The sequence below is a fragment of the Panulirus ornatus genome, chromosome 5 (assembly GCF_036320965.1).
Source record: "Panulirus ornatus isolate Po-2019 chromosome 5, ASM3632096v1, whole genome shotgun sequence".
Classification (NCBI taxonomy): Eukaryota; Metazoa; Arthropoda; class Malacostraca; order Decapoda; family Palinuridae; genus Panulirus; species Panulirus ornatus.
The window spans coordinates 12008195-12028108 of record NC_092228.1 but is presented as its reverse complement, the minus strand read 5'-3'; the positions used below and the strand labels follow the sequence as shown (position 1 = coordinate 12028108).

At 40.7% G+C, this 19914-nt stretch overlaps 2 protein-coding genes across 2 annotated transcripts in view; both read right to left on the bottom strand.

Annotated features, from left to right (window-relative positions):
• Positions 1-771: 771 nt before the first annotated feature.
• LOC139748511 (uncharacterized) lies at positions 772-5111 on the bottom strand. Its single transcript, XM_071661580.1, has one exon. It carries the CDS (start codon positions 4976-4978, stop codon positions 3206-3208), a length of 1773 nt encoding a protein of 590 aa, XP_071517681.1. The 5' UTR covers positions 4979-5111; the 3' UTR covers positions 772-3205.
• Positions 4531-19914, bottom strand: part of LOC139748775 (uncharacterized) — a 67733-nt gene continuing 52349 nt past the window's right edge. Inside the window, exons 12-23 of the mRNA XM_071662209.1 lie at positions 19409-19580; positions 18615-18850; positions 17752-17936; positions 17015-17163; positions 14492-14741; positions 12476-12703; positions 11685-11904; positions 10816-10880; positions 10269-10483; positions 9774-10074; positions 8502-9460; positions 4531-5588 (exon numbers count right to left, since the gene is read on the bottom strand). Coding sequence (XP_071518310.1) covers positions 8825-9460; positions 9774-10074; positions 10269-10483; positions 10816-10880; positions 11685-11904; positions 12476-12703; positions 14492-14741; positions 17015-17163; positions 17752-17936; positions 18615-18850; positions 19409-19580 — 2657 coding nt within the window. The 3' untranslated portion in view covers positions 4531-5588; positions 8502-8824. The remainder of the gene's footprint in view (positions 5589-8501; positions 9461-9773; positions 10075-10268; positions 10484-10815; positions 10881-11684; positions 11905-12475; positions 12704-14491; positions 14742-17014; positions 17164-17751; positions 17937-18614; positions 18851-19408; positions 19581-19914) is intronic.

Here is a 19914-nt window from a genome sequence, read left to right as displayed (position 1 = left end):
GACTTTAGATGGTGTTGACAGTCTGAGACTGTGTGTGAAAGGAGAAACCTGAACGTAAATAGGAACAAAAATGGGGGGGGGGGGGTCATATGTGGCAGCTGCCTTGCTCTGATTGGTCCATATGTGTCAAGCCCCCCGACTCTTGTCTGGTCACCATGTGGCATCTGCCTCACTCTTGATCCGAGCCATAGGCTTTCCAAAGGTCTTTAAAGCTGTTGTCTTTGTTGATAACGACTGTAACAGTATTTCGTCTCCAGCGTTACGGTACCAGTCTACGAAATGTACATAAAGGAAACAAAACATTTCTTCGAAAGGGAAACCTATTCGAGGTCGAAACATTTTCTTGGGTTTAAAGGTTACCCAGAAATTTCAAGGCAGAATGCTGCGTCCAATCTCCAATATCTAGTATTAGTTTAATTCAGAGTGTACTTACAATGGGAAGGAAACTTAAACAGAGCCACATTTTTTTGAAAAGAAAAATACACCAGGGTTGTGGGGTGCTGAGCCGGTACCCTTCAACTGCCTTTAATTTGGTCTAACACACCACAGTTGTCTTCGCCGTGCATAGTAAATCTGAGGTACGACATCGTGAAACCACTTACCCATGGATTATTTCTTGGCAACATAAGTACAGCCATGTGACCACTGGGTATGACGGTTTGACCTGACAAAGATCAGACTATCACACCCAAATGTCTTACAGTTGTGTTCTGGATCATAAGGTTTTCTGAAGGGGTTAAGCATTACAAAGGTTTAAATATATTAATGAAGTATATACAAATTTGCATTTATTTACAAATGTTAACGTTGATACATTATATGTAATGATCGTTCAGCACCAAGACATTTAAATGGCAAACATTCTTTTTTTCCAAGTCTTATGCTAAGTTAAGTAAGAACCAGAAAATACACATGGATACTATAATACCCCATCTTTATTAACATGAAAATATATACACATCTATATACCTTACTTAAGCTTACATAAGACTTTAGAATCCGTTTACACGGGATAGACAAATTACAAAAAACTTTTTACATTTGGGCTCCAACCTTGGCTAATTCATTGTGTATTAGATCGCCATCGTGCTCTGAATATATCTCATATCTTGCCTATGGAGTGAAAAAAATCTGCATTTATTATACAGTATATACAAAAAACTTTTATACAGAACAGATAGTTAGTCATAGTATGTAGAGTAGTCAGTCAGACAATGCAGTGCAGTGGTCTCAATATACTCCAGGCATTGTTATTCACAAGTCGATTTTATTTTTACTAATTCCAAAAATACAACAGTAGTATTTCACGTCATTTAAGTTTTACAATCTTCATAGACGAAGGAATATGCTCGTGTCCAAACGGATCCTGCTAGCGTCAATTAACTTTCGTTCTTATTTCTCTATTCCATCAAAAGGCCCACAGATGCCAACACTTAAACACCAAATTTCTTTTTCATAAAGAATAACTAGGGCTCTTAAGGAAGATATTCCAAGTATGATAATTGATCTTACCTTGATCTAGTTCCACTTGTCCAATGTACCAATGAGTTTTGTGACGAAAGAGTCAGTTAATGAAATCTGTGCCAGCAAATTATACCAGAGTATGAACCAGCAACAACAGAAAACGCATGAGAACCACTGCCACACCAGTGGTGAACGACACCCGAGTATTGATGAGGAACACTGATGAACATCAAAATAATGATATTAGTACCAAGGTGCTGAGAAACAATACAGCCCCGTTTATTGATACCATAGTACTAATGGACATTATTAAACTGATGAAGAGCAGAAGACTGATGAACAACTCCAGAATAAACATTACCAGAATAATCATATAAATCTTCACAGCACTGATCAAGGATGCCAAAGTACTAATGAACAACACCAGGATGTTCATGGATAAACCTGAGTACTGATGAATATCTAAACACGTGAAAAATACTAGAGTACTCAAGAACAATACTAGAGTACTCCATTCTAGAGCAATGGCGAACAAAACTGTCGTCGAACTAGGTCAGTAGTAACGATTTTTACGTACACTGTGGGTCATTTCATAGCAGTACTGTGGCTCCTTGTCATATATGAACAGTTAGCGTGAACACTTAAGCAGACATATTCATGTTAGTACTGAACAATGCAAGACACACTTCATGATTTGGTCCTTCATACACATTGCTGTACCTGGTAGGAAACATTTCAAGCGATGATGAAAATGAGGTATTTAAAATATTACACGAATCATTACAAACAGAAAATCCTTCCTCCTTTGAAGAACTACTTTTCACAGCTGGATTACCAATTGTACTGATGTATGGAACTGGTTTCAGTGAATGTTAACATTTCAATTCACCCAGGAATAAAAATTTTCTACTTAGTGATACCAGTTATAATACATTAAGCAATTGTACTTTTTCTCAGAACTAATAAGCAATCACCATAATTACCTCAAATTAATCTTGCCATAACCAAATGCATTTCCCTTTGCATAAGGAATTACACTGAACAGCGTACACTACAAGACACCCTATGAGATTATTATGAAAGTTCAACAGTCATGTAACTCTTCTGAATATAACTAACAGTTCACAGGAGGTTCATAATAGAGCAGAAGCGCACATCACCCCCACACAGACGAAGGTACAGGAGATATGGACGGTTTCTTCTGGTGATCAGGACGATGCTTTGAATGCAGTTAGCATGCACTGGCTTGATTGCTACATAATGTTGGATAAAAGCACGATCATAAGTGACGAGCGTTGCCAAGGATTTCAGGTTCACTGATTTGGGATATGAAGGTTATATATATATATATATATATATATATATATATATATATATATATATATATATATATATCAAGCAACATTTGTAAATCAAAACGAATCTGAGTTCCTTTTACAAGATCGAACTTCTTATTTCTTGAATTCACAATTCCTTGTAATCACAGTTTGACATGAAATGTTCATGATATTTCTTCCTCAATTTTACACAGAACAAAAAATTAAACACTGGATGCGCAAAAGATGACAATGAGTTTGGGTGTCAGTTATTGTTAAATACTTTCCAAGAACGCAGGTCGACCATTCTTACAAGGCATATATCAACTCCATAACAGCAAGAAAAATGTACATATTTCTGCAATGACAAGGAGCTTCACTTAACACTGAATAAAATTATCTGGAGGAAGTTTGTATGCTTCGTGTCACCGTGGCTTCTTGCCAGGTGAGGGGGAGCGACTCTTGAAAATTTGACGTCCACGGGCTAACCAATTAGCTGTGCGGGATCGATGCCGGGCAACAGGAGAAGAAGGGCATGAGCGGGAAGGGGCAGGGGGTACGGTCTCTCCAGAACCTCCCCGTGGAAGAGTCGTAGAGGAACGTGCAGTCTCCGGAGCATCTTCACCATCTACTTCAGGCAAAGCATGAAGCTGGGAATCAAGGTATGGCTGAGGAGAAGCACTTTTTGTGCGACCTTTCCCATTGGCAAAATCTACCAACAAACTCTGTCGACATAATCTCTGTACTGAGGGCATATCTTTCTTGTCTTTATTTTTACTGCGGCGAAACAATTTAAATATTCCAAGTGAAGATTTGCTTGAGTCAACAGATGGGTCGACAGATGCCTTTCTTCGATCTGGAGATTCTGATTCAACTGAATACCGTGAATGTCTCTTGCCACTTCCTAATACTCCAGATGAAGAAGACTTTATAACCTGTGATGAAAGTAATTGCGAAGCAGATTCTTCCAGCAAGCAGCCAGCACTCTGCCTCCGGAATGACTCTTTTTTTGGAATGTTACGTCGTCTAGAAGTGACTCTTGGTGGTTTGTACAGAATCTCCTCTCTATCTTGAGCACTTTCTTCTGTTGGAGTTGGTGAAGGAAGATGTGATGAACCACCAGCACAGATTTCATCTGATTCTCGCCAACTATCTTCTGTGCTTGTAGTGCCACTTCTGTGTCTCAGTTTTACAGAGTCATGACAACCACTGAATCTCTGTTCTGTAGTTAATGGTGCAGCTCCACGGGCAAGAAATTCCTCCTTGGCTTTTCTGATTCTGAGTGCACGAAGGTGAGATGTGGGGCTTCTGCTTTCAGGCTGAGGTGATGCTGTCATCCGATCATGTAGGAGATGTCCAGTGTCCTCTACTGATAAGTCCATATCACAAGAAGTGTCAGCATCTGTGGGCACAGGACTAACAGCAGGGGTGACAGGTGGCGAGACACTCCAAACATCTGAAACAGGGTCCTTGAATTTAGTCATCTGCGGCGAGAGAAGTCCTGTGGAGGTTGTGGCATGACCATTGTTTGTGCTGGACTTATCCTGGACAAGGGGACCACTTGCAGATCGCTGCACTTGCTGAGGAACCTCAGAATTAGAAACGATGACTGAAGCACTCAATGATTTAAGAACACCACTGTTGGTGTCAAGATTCAAAGAATGGGGTGATAGTGAGAGAGTGGGCATAACATCACTTTGGGAGATGTCAGTATTTTCTTTATCATGGATAGCCATCAGGCCTGCTAAGATTTTTCTTTGTGTTCGTGGAGACTGCCACGGAGGGCTGTTGGGTGGTGATCGAAATGGACTGCCAAGCAACTCTTGATTTTCTGTGATGCGCTGATTAAACTTTTGGATTATATTCCTTACTGTAGGAACACCTTCATTTGCAGCCTCCAGGACTTTCTTTTTAGATTCTATGGGTGGAGTTGTGCAAGGTGGCATTTGAAGCATTGAAGAAGTGATGGCTATGCTGGTAGGACACTGTGTCTGAACCTGTTGGTGGGATGAATACTGATTACCATCTGGCAGGAACAATACGACCTCCAAACCTTCTGAGGTAGGAGTCAGGTTTTCTACTTTATTGTCTTGAGTGGGAGTTTCTTCTTTTTGAATAGTATCTGAAAGTTCTTCATTTTCTTCATGTGATGACACAGCTCCTTCATCTGACTTAGGATCCAGGTTTGTTACTTCCATTTGAGTCTGTTTAGTCAAGTTATCACTCTGGTTAATTTCTACCACGCTTTCTGGTATGTCAATACTTAGGGTTTGAGGATATTTTGTAAGCTTTCTGCTCTCTGATTTTATCTTTTTTATCTTTCTTAACAGCTTTGGGTATGTTCACTTCAAGAACGCTACTATTATCTAAGCAATGATCTTTTCTGACTTGCAAAGGTGTTGTTGGCGTGCTGCATATCTCTGCTGGAGTGGCTGGGCGGCTGTGGCTTCTATGCCATGGAGTTACGCCAACCTCTTGATCATCTTCCTGGCTGTCTACAAAAGTGGGTGTTGCTCGGGCATGTTCAGGGTTACTAATTCCGCCCTGAACAGTGAAAATTGTCCGTTTTGTTGGAACAAAAACATCTGGAGACCTGTCTGAGTGCAATGGATCACCTGTCATCATGGATGGAAGGGCCCTTACACGCCGCCAAGAAGAGTCATCTGCATCACGAGAGGCAGCTGTCCGTATTGATGGGTTCCGACTGAGTCGACCTGCAGTCAAAGCCTCATCATCATACACAGTCCTGCTAAACGTATTGGCAAAACACTCATCTCTATTGCTCTGGCCAAAGCTCTCATACTCCACCTGCAATACAAATATAAGTAAGGTCATAATGCATCCTACTGATAATAAACTTACAATTTTTGATAATCATGTTTATGGAATACCAATAATGTATTCTGTATATCTTGAAAATATAAAATGCTAATCTAACCATTAATTTTTCCTTAATCTGTAAGTCTGCATGTCACTGTGCTAATTATATACCATATACTGATTCTTATATACTAGCAACTAATCTGATAACATAATTCTGAAAAGAAGAGTAAGACCAGTACAGGCTATAAGTCCTCAATATCACATGCAAGCTCCCCATGGACATCATCATCACTGTCACCACCACCATCAATTCCATAAAGAGACTCTCTCCATCACCACCAACCCTTATAGTATGACATTCAGTTATGCCCCATATACCAACAGCTCTTACTCATCCATCATTACTACAACCATGGCTATCAATAGCTCCTATCACAACCGATACAACCACAGCTGTTGAGAACACGAGCCTTACTATACCAACTACCATTAATATTACCACATCCAACACCATTACAACCAATCTATGAATACTGAAGTGGTGCCCAAAACCATCTTATAGCACATCTGACAAGACTGCTGGTCTTACTTTCTGTTTTGTCAAAACTAAGCTATTGGACCAGCCTCAACATTTTCCCTCTAAATGAATCATATACTTACCATTTTCATTTGTTACCATATATATTTAGTTTTCCCTCCTTCTCCAGTTTCTCATTATAAACAACTCAATACAGAAATGAAGGAGTCCAGTAAGTTTATGGCCTTTAACTATCAACATCCTAGGTACAAGGCTTCTCTGGAGTATCACCTGTGGCTCCCTGCCAATGAAAGGATCAGGCAGCAGCAGTGCTAGCCCCTCCCAAGACCCTGTCCTTTCTGACAGACCCAACTCCTTCCATCCAGTTCACCTTTATATTCATGATCATTCCACTAACTTTCATCATGATGAATGCCATCTATCTTATCTCTCTCCAAATATCTTACTTCTCTCAGAAGTTTCAGTAGTTCCTTTCACAGCTCCAACTATAATATCCACTCACAATTCTGCTTTAAAGAAGCAGTCTGTGCATATTCTAATTGTGACACACCTGTTGCATGCCTCAAGGGCCCCTGAATCTCCAAAATTTAATGTCCCATGATAATATCTATCTCCCATTGAATAATGTATTTTTTGTTTTAGCGACTGCTCACCTAATTCTATACACAAACTTCATAACCCCCTCCGACTATCTACGATCCTGTCAAGAGGCTGAGACCTCCTCTCATCATCAAGATGAGGTCCACAACATAGGATATTTCAACATACACTGTAGGGAATGATTTAGCCCCTCAGGCACACTCTGATGGTGGTAGTGGGAAGGAGGAGGGTTTGAAGCCCTCATGTTATCCATGCTCAGTGATCTGGAGTAAATTACCAAGCACTTCAACAATTTTCCAGATGGTTACTACCACTCCCTCAACACTAAGGATTTGCCTTTTACCCCTAATTCTTTATGTTATAGCTGCACAATCCTGCCCCTGACTAGTTCATTAGATCAAACTCTTTTAAATGTCTCTATTCACCAAACCTCCTTCAGCTGCCTCCTATAAATGCCAACAATGACACTTTAACATTAAAAACTAAACTAACACAAGAAAACTGTCAATGCTGCCTCTCCTCAAGAGATGCTCTTGTATGTTGGGGGAATATAACAGAGGTTAATGTTGCAAAAATGGGGGCACACATATCCCTTACCTCTGAGACCATCTTCTTTCAATCAACTACTGAAACACTCCTGTTCTGAAGTCATTCAGACACTATGGGGCCTGAAAAATCTTTCCCTCCTCTGACTCCTATTCAACATTCATCTGCGGCTAAAGTCAATCCAACTAAAATGTATTATTCATGAGGTGAAGTAATACTGTAACCAAAGAAAGTGTGGTAATTCTTCTTCACCCAGAGATAACTTTCTCTTTGGTCACGAGCATCTCTATCTACTGTTTCTTCGAATTTCTGCATTGATGATACTGTATAGCTGTTTCTCCATCTGGTACAATCACTCTTTTTGTTTTTGTTTTCTCTCTCTAACTCTACTTTGAATGACAATATTCCCACAGCTCCTAAAGCACTCTGAACTAATCCTATGCTTCTAATAATCTCTCTTCTTTTTACAATGCAATGAACACTTCTCCCTGGAAACAAGAAAAACAAAGACTAAATAGCATCAATCGGTGCCTTTGCATGCCTCTCTGTTTCATTTTCATCTAAAACCCAAAATGTGTTCTTCGACATCCATTGTTACAACCTGTCTTACAGGACGATAATCATTCTAACAGTTTCAGCTACTGTCCTGTTGCTCTGAATCCTACAATCTAAGAAATCTTTGATGAGTTTTTCTCAACTTCCAATGCCTTAATGATCTTACATTTATTTTTTTTTTTCAGATCACCAGCGCTATTTTCAGAAGGCAAGATCTGCCTGTGGTAACCCATCCTAAGTTGCAAATGTCTGGCCATCTTCTCCAGGAGACTTTGGAAAGCCCTGTGTTGTACATCTCAATATCTTGAAAGCTTTGCATAAGGTGTAACATTGGGAACCAGTTTGTTCCCATAATCTCTCTCCTGCTGCTCCATTCACATACTTGTTGATGGATCAATCTCTCCTTTCCATATCACCACTGGTGTTCCTGTCTCCTACCCTCTTCCTCCAATTTGTCTTTAATCATCCTTTTTTTTTAGCAAATGACCAAATTACAAAAATACTGAAGACTCAACATGAACAGAAACATCATTACCTCTGGACTACCACTTTAACCCACTCTCTTATTACTACCATACCAGTGTTTATACATCTAACCAAATCTACCATTACATGAACACCATCACTAGTGCCACCAATGAAAAGTATAAGTTCCTCACCTGAGTATCAGAGATTCGCCGCGTCCTTAGGTCCCTACCAGCCTGCCGTAATCCTGTAAGTGACACTGTTACTTCAGTCTCAAAGCTCTTACTGGCATCTTTTACTTCCCGAGACGACATGTGAGGTTTAGATGTTTCACTATCCTCCTTCTCTTCCTCCGCTACTGCTTGCCATCTTCCTTTTGTTCTCTTTCGTTTGTCTGTTTCTTCTACCTCCTCTTCCACAACTGCTTGCCATCTACATTTCCCTTTCTTAGGTTCCTTAATTTCATCTTCCTCTTCCACTACTGCCTGCCATCTCCCTTTTGATTTCTTCTGCTCTTCTACTCCTTTTCTTCTTCTTCCTCCTCCTCCTCTTCTTCTTCTTCTTCTTCTTCTTCTTCTTCTTCTTCTTCTTCTTCTTCTTCTCCTTCTTCTTCTTCCTCTTCTTGTTTTTCTTCTTGTTCTTTTCCTTCTTCTTTATCATCTTCTTCCTCCACAACTGCCTGCCATTTCCCTTTCATCTTATTTGGCTTTTCTGTTTCTTCTTGCTTTTCATCCATTACTACATGCCATTTTCCTTTTGGTTGTTTCTGTTCCTCCATATCTTCTTCCTTTTCCTCCACTACAATATGCCACCTTCCTTGCAGTTTCTTGTGTTCTGTTATGTCTTCCTCATCCTCTACTGATCCTTGCCATCTTTCTTTTGCCTTCTGCTCTCCTGTTTCATCTTCGTCTTCTTCCACTACTGCCTGCCACCTCCCTTTTGGTTTCTTGAAGTCTTCTATTTCTTCATCCTCTTCTTCCACTACTGCCTTCCACCTTCCTCTTGGCTTCTTCCGCTCCTCTGTATCTTCTGACTCCCATTCGAAGCTGGACGATAACATGTGCTCTCCAGAGCGGGTGGTGGAAGTAGTAGCTGTCTTCCAAGTACCTGCCAGGGAGATGCTGTCCTCATCCTCATCCAGTCGGGGAGATGACTGTAAAACACGAACTTCATTAAATATTACAGTACTCTACAGAAAAAAGTGCAAAAATGGCATCAAGTATATTCTTACTTGAATAAAAATAATATATTAACTGTGAATTAAGCATATTTTGGATAAATGTTACTATAAAAAATTATCAAAGGGCACAGAAGTTATCTTAAGTGTAATTTCAAGCATTTTATGAGTCTGATGCCCTTTCCATTGCCTCTTCCTTAAATAAGTACATGTGTGGAGAAATTTTTACCATGGAAAGAGGTAACATTATAAACATGAGACAAGGTGAATATGCAGTCTGTTCCCACACCTCGGCCTCTGGTGCACTGGAGGCAATACTTGGTGAGGGAGAATGGGAGCGAGAAGGTCCAGAAGTAACTGTGGATAATCCATCAGAGGAGCGCCGCCTTGGCCCCTCCCATGTCCTATCCTCCTCTTCCTCTTCCTCATAGTGCTGCTGTGTTCGCATGAGCAATTCCCCAAGGGTAGCACCTCCAGGCAAGAAAACACTAATATCTGTCTCCTTCTGATGTTGTTCCTCTTCCTCTTCCAACTGTTGCTGTTGTTGCTGGCGATAAGAATCTCTTCTTGATGGTGTGCTGTTGGCAGACCTGCCGAAAACGCAGGGTGTAACCACAGAACTGAGAAAGCATATCATGTACAATATTTCCGGATTAGTTTCTACTGTTTTGTGGATTACAGATATTACAATATTTATCTTTTAGTGTCTCTAAAATGAAGGTAACACCAGACTCTGTTTATTGTGAATACTATCTATTGCTTCCAGTAACACTTAAAACCAGACCTGTGATCTCTGTCCTCAGTGCTACGACGATTACGTTTCTCTTCCAGTCCAGCTGATTCCCGATGTTTGGAGAGTGAAGTGGCTGAAGGGGACCTTTGGGAACGGGTGGAAGGTGACCTACCCGCGTGTGGGGATGATGGCGAACCATCTCTTTGTAGTAATGCAATACTCTGGAATACCTCGTTAGCTTCAGCTACCATTTGGTCTGTCCCAGCCTGGGAAAATTATGAAGTTTTGAAGCAGCCTGGGATGGCTCCCACAATCAATAACCTAAACTCCCAATCTTACATGTAAAAAAAAGTTCAGTTCAGATTTATCTTGGAAGAGGATAATTATATTTGTCACCTCTGGCATAATGTCGGACGGCACATAATGAGTACTAATGAATAAGTGTAATACTTCTTGCACTAAGGATTATTATGGAGAAAGCAAATTTGGGAGGAAAGTATAAGACCTGCACTCCTTATATTACCCTGTGAATGATGTAAGACTTCATAAAAAGATTACTTCAATCTGGTTTTGCTGATGTAAGTTAAGTTACGCTCACCTTTGTTTCTTCTAGATCTCTGGCAGACATGGGCTCTGAGGTCTCAGATTCTGGGGAAGTAGAGTCTGATGAAAGAGAAACAAGCATTTATAGATTTCTAGTGCATAAACTTATTCATGAATGTATTTTCAGCTTTGTATACGACAACATTAGTAAAGTATGTAATCTGACTGTGATTCGATTAATAATATCTGAAAAAGACACTGCCAATAGTACTACCAACAGTTCATAAAATTATTGTATTGTTCCTTTACTCTTTCACAAATTCATGAATTTCATTTGTGTTTACTCCCTTACATACTTAACTCTTATTTGTTCACATTCTTACCTCTCTTTCTATCCCATACTTAACTAACATTTACTCATTTCCTTACCTTTTTCAGCTTTGACTTTAACTCCTTCATATCCTCAACAGTCTAATTCCTTTACTTTCTAAATCTTATTCTTTTACATTGGCTCTCATTCATATTCTTACCTCACTTTCTATCCCATACTTAACTAACATTTACTCATATCCTTACCTTTTTCAGCTCTATCTTAACACATTCATATCTTCAACAGTCTAATTCCTTTACTTTCTAAATCTTGTTCTTTTACATTATCTTTCACTCCTTCACATTATCTAATGAATCCTTTGTATATTCATATCCTTCCTTCCCTTTCTAACTCCTTCATATCATTACTCTTCCTCCATTTGTACTCTATATCATTTCTTCATATCCATATATATCCTAATTCGTCATACCTTTACCTCTACATAATCTATATCCATGTGCCTCCTTTCTTGATTCATTTCTTAACCTGTTACTCCCTCACATCTTTCTTTTCACTCTTGCATAATTTATACTATTCATTATGCAGTCCCTCACCTCTGAAACTCCACATCTTCATCATTTCTGTCCGGAGTTCCTTTGCCATTCGACTGAGTTCAGCATTCATGGCCAAAAGGTCCTGAGGATCACAGCTGTAGGAAGAATAAGCCGATGGACCTCTAAAGCTTCTGCTTAACACTAGTGTTCCTGCTTCTGCTGGTGCTGTTGATGCTACCTCCTGTCCCACACCCACAGTTCCATCCCAGCTCCCAGACTCCTGTAGCATGTGAAATAATAAATACAACGTACCATCATACAGTTATATCAAGATTTAGGTGGGGACACTCTGTGCATAAGATTTATTTAATGAAGCATAGAAGATAACACACATAAGGCAACTACAAGAGAAGAAAATGATGCCAAAGACTTTTTACTGTAATGTACTGTAACCTCTAGAAGGCAGAGTCTGGTAAATCACACTCAGAACTCTTTCTCTTTACATATATAATTTTTTCATCCATATTTGCCATTTCCCACATTAGCAAAGTAGCATCAAGAACAGATGACTGAGCCTCAGAAGAAAAAATCCTCACTTGGCCTGCATCTCTGTTCCATCTTTTGGGAAAAATAAAATTTGAGGGGAGGATTTCCAGCACCCATTCCCACCCCTCTTAGTTGCCTTCTACAACATGCAGGAAATACATGGGAAGTATTCTCTCTCCCCTATCCCCAGGGATATATATATATATATAGATAGATAGATGGAAAGGTTTACAACAGGTCTAAATGTTACAGAATATTTCTACCTTTTCCAGATATCATTTTCAAATAATATCTGAAAGGCTCACATGGTGCGAGTCGCCGGGGACGGTGATTGCTTCGATAGATGACCATGTGCGGGCTGGTGTAGCCCTGCAGCGTCGCTGGGGTGAGGTTATGTCGCCTACTAGACGCAAGGAGGAACGGCCACGGAGACTTCTCTGGCGGTATGAAGAAGTACCATGAGTGGCACCTCGTATGTCTGGCCGTCGGTTCAGGCCATGTTTTGCTACCAGTGCCTGCTCCAACCTTTTGGCCTGTTGGGGTAAGGGAAGGAAAATGTCCTATAATTCATTTTCTAGATACTGATTTTGGAAAATTTTAGGTTCCATCTGCACACACCAACTGTACTTACCATAATGCTCCAATTGTGTAATGCTTATGGATCAATATTTTTTCAGACTTTCAGAGCGTATCTGTATATCATGAGCAGGTTGTGTATGTGTTACTAGCTTTCTTGTAAAGAGTCTTCCCTAACATTTGATTATAGTACAGAACATGTCCTCTCATTAAAAGCTACTGTCAAAGAAAGCTTTTATGATCATTTCCTTACACTTTGCTAAGGTGAAAATATTTTCTGTTTGTTTGGTAGGATGTAAAATTATACGCATGAAATATATATATTTTTTTTTTGCTTTGTCGCTGTCTCCCGCGTTTGCGAGGCAGCGCAAGGAAACAGACGAAAGAAATGGCCCAACCCACCCCCATACACATGTATATACATACACGTCCACACACGCAAATATACATACCTACACAGCTTTCCATGGTTTACCCCAGACGCTTCACATGCCCTGATTCAATCCACTGACAGCACGTCAACCCCGGTATACCACATCGATCCAATTCACTCTATTCCTTGCCCTCCTTTAACCCTCCTGCATGTTCAGGCCCCGATCACACAAAATCTTTTTCACTCCATCTTTCCATCTCCAATTTGGTCTCCCTCTTCTCGTTCCCTCCACCTCCGACACATATATCCTCTTGGTCAATCTTTCCTCACTCATTCTCTCCATGTGCCCAAACCATTTCAAAACACCCTCTTCTGCTCTCTCAACCACGCTCTTTTTATTTCCACACATCTCTCTTACCCTTACGTTACTTACTCGATCAAACCACCTCACACCACACATTGTCCTCAAACATCTCATTTCCAGCACATCCATCCTCCTGCGCACAACTCTATCCATAGCCCACGCCTCGCAACCATACAACATTGTTGGAACCACTATTCCTTCAAACATACCCATTTTTGCTTTCCGAGATAATGTTCTCGACTTCCACACATTCTTCAAGGCTCCCAGGATTTTCGCCCCCTCCCCCACCCTATGATCCACTTCTGCTTCCATGGTTCCATCCGCTGCCAGATCCACTCCCATATATAAATATATATAAATATATAAATGTAAATACTAAAAATAACAGGAAATGCAGCATAGAGAGAGAGACACTGACTAATTAAGAAGCCATCCTCATGAAATTATAGCAAATTACTGATAAAGTGATGATAGTTCAGGGAAGACACTGCAAATGCATCCACAGAGAGAGGGATCAGTGGGAAAAAGAAGATAATACTTCATTGTCCAGATTGCCACTACTATTGGACATGAATGTGATGCAACAAGTTACCAAGCACTTCATAATGGTTCTGGTCTGCTTTACTGAAGCACCAAAAGGGCATGAGAAGATTCTTATAACTGAAAACCCTCTGTTTCTCCCGGTGACATCTGATGGTCAACCAAGGCCAGCTAGTTTACTCCAATTCAATAAAAAAAATAACAATATACCTGTGTATCAAATATTCTGTGATGTTCATGAACACCTAGAAACACTAGCTTTCAGCTTATAATTGTGATTTTTAGCTCTGATCTTTCTCATCAAAGCACCCTCAACCTTCTACCCCAGCTGTTCTCACCATTAATCAATGACCCACATCCTCTCTAGGATCCTCATACCTACACCCTCCCAATATTTCCCCCACCTTGCATTTTCTCTTTCTTCAACCTTTACTCCCACCCAACTACCTCCAATTTTAATAAACCCACCTGAAGCAGCAGGTCGGCAGTTAAGTTATGAAGCTTCTGAACCTTCTTGGGAGGTGCTTTCTTAACCTTGCGATGTTCTCGAGTTCGACCTTCCCGCCGTTCTACCTTTACCTCTTCTTTTTCAATGATCTCCAGTGCTTCCTTCTTTGGCTCCTCCTGCTCCAGGCCTTCAGGCGTGGCCTTCCCTGCCTCCTCCTTGGCCTCCTGTTCCTCATGGATGTCCTCTGACAGGTGTTCCTCCCCAGCCACACTGTTGTTGGGAAAAAAAAGCAATGGATGTGTCTTGGTGTATAGGTCATCAATGATACACAGACAATCGAGAGTACATTAGCAAGGGGCAAATGAGTAAGTTAGATACCAAAACACTACACAATTGTGGAATGGTAACAATAAAGCCATTACAATGAGAAAAAGAGCAATACTTCTAAAAGGAAAAAACACAGAATCCTACCCAAATATGAGGTTATAAAACACATTTCATGCAAAAGATATACAGAATTAATAATATTTTAAACAGATGATTGATGCAGGGTTTGTATACAGGGTGGCATTGTCAGTTGTGTAAAAGAAAACAGAACCAAAGCATGAAAAAAATATGAATAAATTTCCAAGTAATGCAAGCAGAATGAAAATAGAGACAATCAAATAGATATGCAGCAATAAGAAAAAGCAAAAATATAGTGAAAAGGATAAAAGATGATAGTCTTAATTTATCTTAATAGTGAACATAGGAAATTGTGTTGAGGATGATTGCACTTCTACAACAGGAGACACAAGTGGTAGAAATGGTAATAATGAGAAGCTACCAGCTCTATGTATCACATATGAGTTGTGTATTGCAAATAACTTTCAAAGGCATACGATGATACTTTTCTTTACCAGGATCCCCTTTTAGGGCTCCCATAGCATTCAAGAAGCCAGTCACCTTTACTGGCTGGGACCACAGGTCAAGAAGTATGGTGATGCAGAGGAGTAAATGTTCAATATCTCCAGTGTGAAAGATGTATTTTGAGCACGAGTTGTCTTGTAAATTGTTGAGATGGTTTGTCGTGTTGGAGAGATGGAAGGTGTCCAGAATGCTGACAAAAAAGTGTAAACTTTATATGCTTGGCTGAGTGGAGTTAAAGACCGGCTTGAGAGACCAGTTATTCTGTGCTTGTCAAGTCATTTCTATGTCAATGTTGTGTTTGTTGTAGGAGGTGGGGATCTGCATGAAGCAGGGAAAGTTTTTTGTTTCTATACGATTGTAGATGGCTGTGGGAGGGGTCCAGTGTTACAGCAAAGAATTGAGTTCCAAGCATACTGAAGTGAAAATGAAATGAGAGTATATTTGTTTCATTCTGCAGGTGTTAAATGTTTGTGGTTGCTAAGCAGGCAGTTGTTTTGAGTATCCTGTTTTGTTTGGTTTGATATTTTGTTAAGTTTGCTTAAGCTAGGTTAGTTTAGGATGTAGCAAACTATTTCTAGAGGATACCAAGGGATTATTTTCTCATTGTTTTGAGGGTGTGTAGTTTGTGTGACTTTTATGTTGATGTTTGTGGTGAGGCATGTAAATGCACATCATATATGATACCCAGTCTGTTGAGTGGAACCGGTAGATCGTTCTGGGTTATGGGAGAGTGAAATATACCCTAATGTCTGTCTGGGGTTATGAGGACTGGATTTCTGAGGGTATGCAAAGATTCTGTTTCGAGAGGACCAATTGTGTGTTGTAATGTGGCTGTTGTTTGAAGTTGTCATAGTACTATGATGATTACGAGTTCACCTCTATCTAAGAAGACATTCACACTGTGGCCTGCAGCAGATGAGGGATGGTCATGTAGGGAAAGATTAAAAAGCTGAAAAAAGAACTGGGTTCTTGGGGAACCCCACAGCAAAGTTTGAGGGTTTGGAAATGAAGTCTTTGTGAATGACCCTTGCTTGGCATCCAGTTATAAAGTTGGTTAACCATCTGACTTTATTCACCCACACTCCTCACCTCTAGTAACAATTATGGACCTTTTTCATCCAATGAATATACAGATTTTTTGCTTATCTCAATATTTCATTATCTCTACACTAGTACTGCAGATAATGACTTTTTACATTTTAAACCTGAGATGGCAGGTTTGACTTTCTGAATTCTATTTGTATTCAGCTAAAATGTTGAGCTAGTAGGTCTATCACTGGGGAAACCAGCTTCACCTGTCCCGAGAAGAGATGCTGAAGGAAAGAGTTTGACATGGGTTTTACCAGCTTTGCCTATCCTTAGATATAATGCTATAGCAGAGGAAAAAGGTCTGGTTCTTCAAATAGTAAATCGCATATCCACAGCAGGAGTGCTTAAGCATGGCTTAAATACAGAGGATAGCATCATCTACTGATCACAGCAAAGATGCTGACAAACTAGGTGTAGCAAGAAGGATGGCAAACAGTCTTTAGTAGAGATGATTTATGAATGAGGACTGGCACTGAGAATGACAACAACTATTTTCAGGCTGGTTGCCATGGGTATGGGGCTGGTAACTGGAAAAATAATCTCACCTGTCCTCCGGAGGGACACTAAGGTCATGGCTCTGGCACTGAACTGTCTGAATGTTGACCTCAGCTCCAGCATCCTGCAGCTCACGGATTCTCTGCACTAACGACTCGGCAATCTCAGTTTCATGCTCCTTGTGCAGCTTGAAAGCACGCTGAGGGAGATATAGTCGTCCTCCATGAAAAATATGGCTGAGTAAGACAGTAGGTTACTGACAAGGTAGGTAGTTTTTAGACGCCAATCATATGTTTTACGATAGGAAATTTCAGAAAGGTGAAGGAAACAAGAACATATGTTCTGAAGTGAATCTATGGGTAAGTCAACAAAACCTGCAAGAGGGGTTTACATATACATCTGACCTTTTGGTTTGTATATATCATTTATGTAATCTTCTCTGCCTATACTGATATATTTCCATTTTTTCACCCATGCTTTCTGAACATTGTTATCTTCCATTCTTAGTTCTACCTGCTCATATCTTTAAGCTCAAAATTTCTTCATTTCTTCATGAAGCTCCCTATCACCTGAAACTGTTTAACTAAACTTGGCATTCTTTGTCTTTCACACTTATTCTCTTTCCTTTATAAACACGCCTTCCCATTCCTTATTCCACCAGCATGTCTACCTTTCTTTCCTTCTCAACCATGGCCTCATCTCATAAACCTCCAATACCCCAGCTCTCTTGCCCAACACACTCCAACCTCACTGTTCTCTGTTAAGAGGGTTGTCTGTACCTCCTTACCTCAAGCTGTTCCTTTTCCTCCATTAGGTGGTCTCCACGCATCTCTAGCTCAACGATACGTGCCCTGAGCTGACTGATAAGCCTCTGGTTTGCCTCGGCATCGTCAGCTGCTGTGCTGGGATCGCTGCCTTCGAGAGGTGTACTGCTCGAGTCCTTCATGATGGTTACTTGACGGTGTAGTTTCTCTGCAGCATTAACAGTTTACATAAGTATTTTCATAACGTTAAAAGTTCACTTCATCAACACTGGGACTCGTGTCTGTGGCAGCAACATTATGTCACAAGTGAGATTTGTGAAAACAGTCTAGACTCAAAGCAATGGAATCTTAACCTGCTACAGAGGTTCCCAGGATTATATGTGCACCGGAGATGTGATTGTTGTGCTCCATAGAGACAGGGTATTACAGTACAACATAGGATACTACCTCAGTAAGATTCTGTACTGAAGGATACTACCTAAGTCAGACTCTATAGTAGGACCATTACCAAGGTTAGACTCTGCACTGAAGATTACTACCTAGGTCAAAACCTATACTGAGGAGCACTAAATGCACAGATAATCCAAAGCCCTCATAACTCAGGTGGTGTCCATTGGCTTTTATTACCACAGGTAATGCCTTTCAATCTCACATACCCCATGTGGTGCCTATCATTCACACATACCTCAGGTAGAGCCCTTCACTCACACCTACCTCAGGTGGTATCCTTCACCCACTTCCTACCTTAAGTGGCACCCCTCATTCACACCTACCTCTAGGTGCCCTTCACCCACCCCCTACCTTAGGTGGTGCCCTTCACCCACTTCCCACCTGAGCTGGTGCCATTTACTCCATTGACCAGTGGAGCTATTCTCAGTCTTCTTACCAAGGGTCCTCAGGTGCTGGTCAGCCACGTTGTCCATCTTTGAGTCAATGTCGCCCATCTGGGTCTCAAGTGCACGGCAGAGGTCCTCCTGCTGGCGGAGTTTGTCGAGAAGACTCATATTCTCATGGAGAAGAGAGCGGTATGAGCCCTGGGTGTGGCTGCTATCAGAGCGTCGAAGGTTGGTCACTACGTCTTCATCATCATCTGCACGTCGCCGCCGAGTCACATCTTCCTCACTAAAGAAGCAAAATCAAATTTTGTATTGTAACTCAAAAGAAAACTCCTTCCTTCCTCTCCTTTCATTCCTCCACTTCTCACTTGTGTGTGAGTGTGTGTGTGTATAACTAATCATGTAACCCCAGGACCCCTATCACAAGGTTCCTACAGCACCAAGGCTGCAATTTCTTTGTAATGTACTAACATGAAAGTATTAGGAAGTAGGATAAGGGACTCAACAGTATATACTTATATAGAGGATTCCAGGACAAACTTCTGTGTGCTTGACATCCATCTGCAGAGGCCTAATAGATACTTTTAAGAGCCCCAGATCCAACGGTAGGAAACAGAGCCAGTTGCAAGAACCTTGGAGCAAAGCAGCCTGACAACCAATAGTGGGTGGTCAAGAAACTTCTATCAGAATCTTGAGCACCAAAGTCAGTAAGCTGTGATAGATCCACAAAAAACTTACATAGGTTAAGAGTCTGAGATCTACCAGAGACTAAGATGCACCTGTAAGAGGCTGAAAGTCATCTGCAACAATCTAAGAGATCCATCCGTAAGACACTGAGACTCACCTGCCAGAAGAGTCGATGTTCCTGGTAATCTCAGCAGGAGCATAAGGTGTGGCAGGGTCGTGAAGTGAGGGGGAATCATCCACCACTTCCTCCAGCTGCACCAGAACAGCCACCTTGGGGGTGACAGGGTCATCAGCAGCCAGGGTAGGTTCGCTTGCAGCTTTGTTCTCTGCTGGAGATGTACCTCAGTGAAAAACTAACTCTATACCCAAAATGTTAAAGGACCCTAACAACAGTCATTATAGTTTTTGGGCTGTGTTAAAAATCCTGTGGAAAATAAACTCAATGACAGTGCATGTTTCTGCTAAGCCAGAAAAAAAAGTTGTTTGACTGACCCCTTATACTACTCTGTACATCATACGAGAATCAACTACTACTTTTCTTGCATTCAAGAATTGAAGTAAGGGAGAACGAACTTTCTCTCAAATTCTGGTTACTTATCAGCAACTACGAACAGTGCTCATAACACTTCCTGAAGTTTTGAGCATATACAAATGAATCTTAAT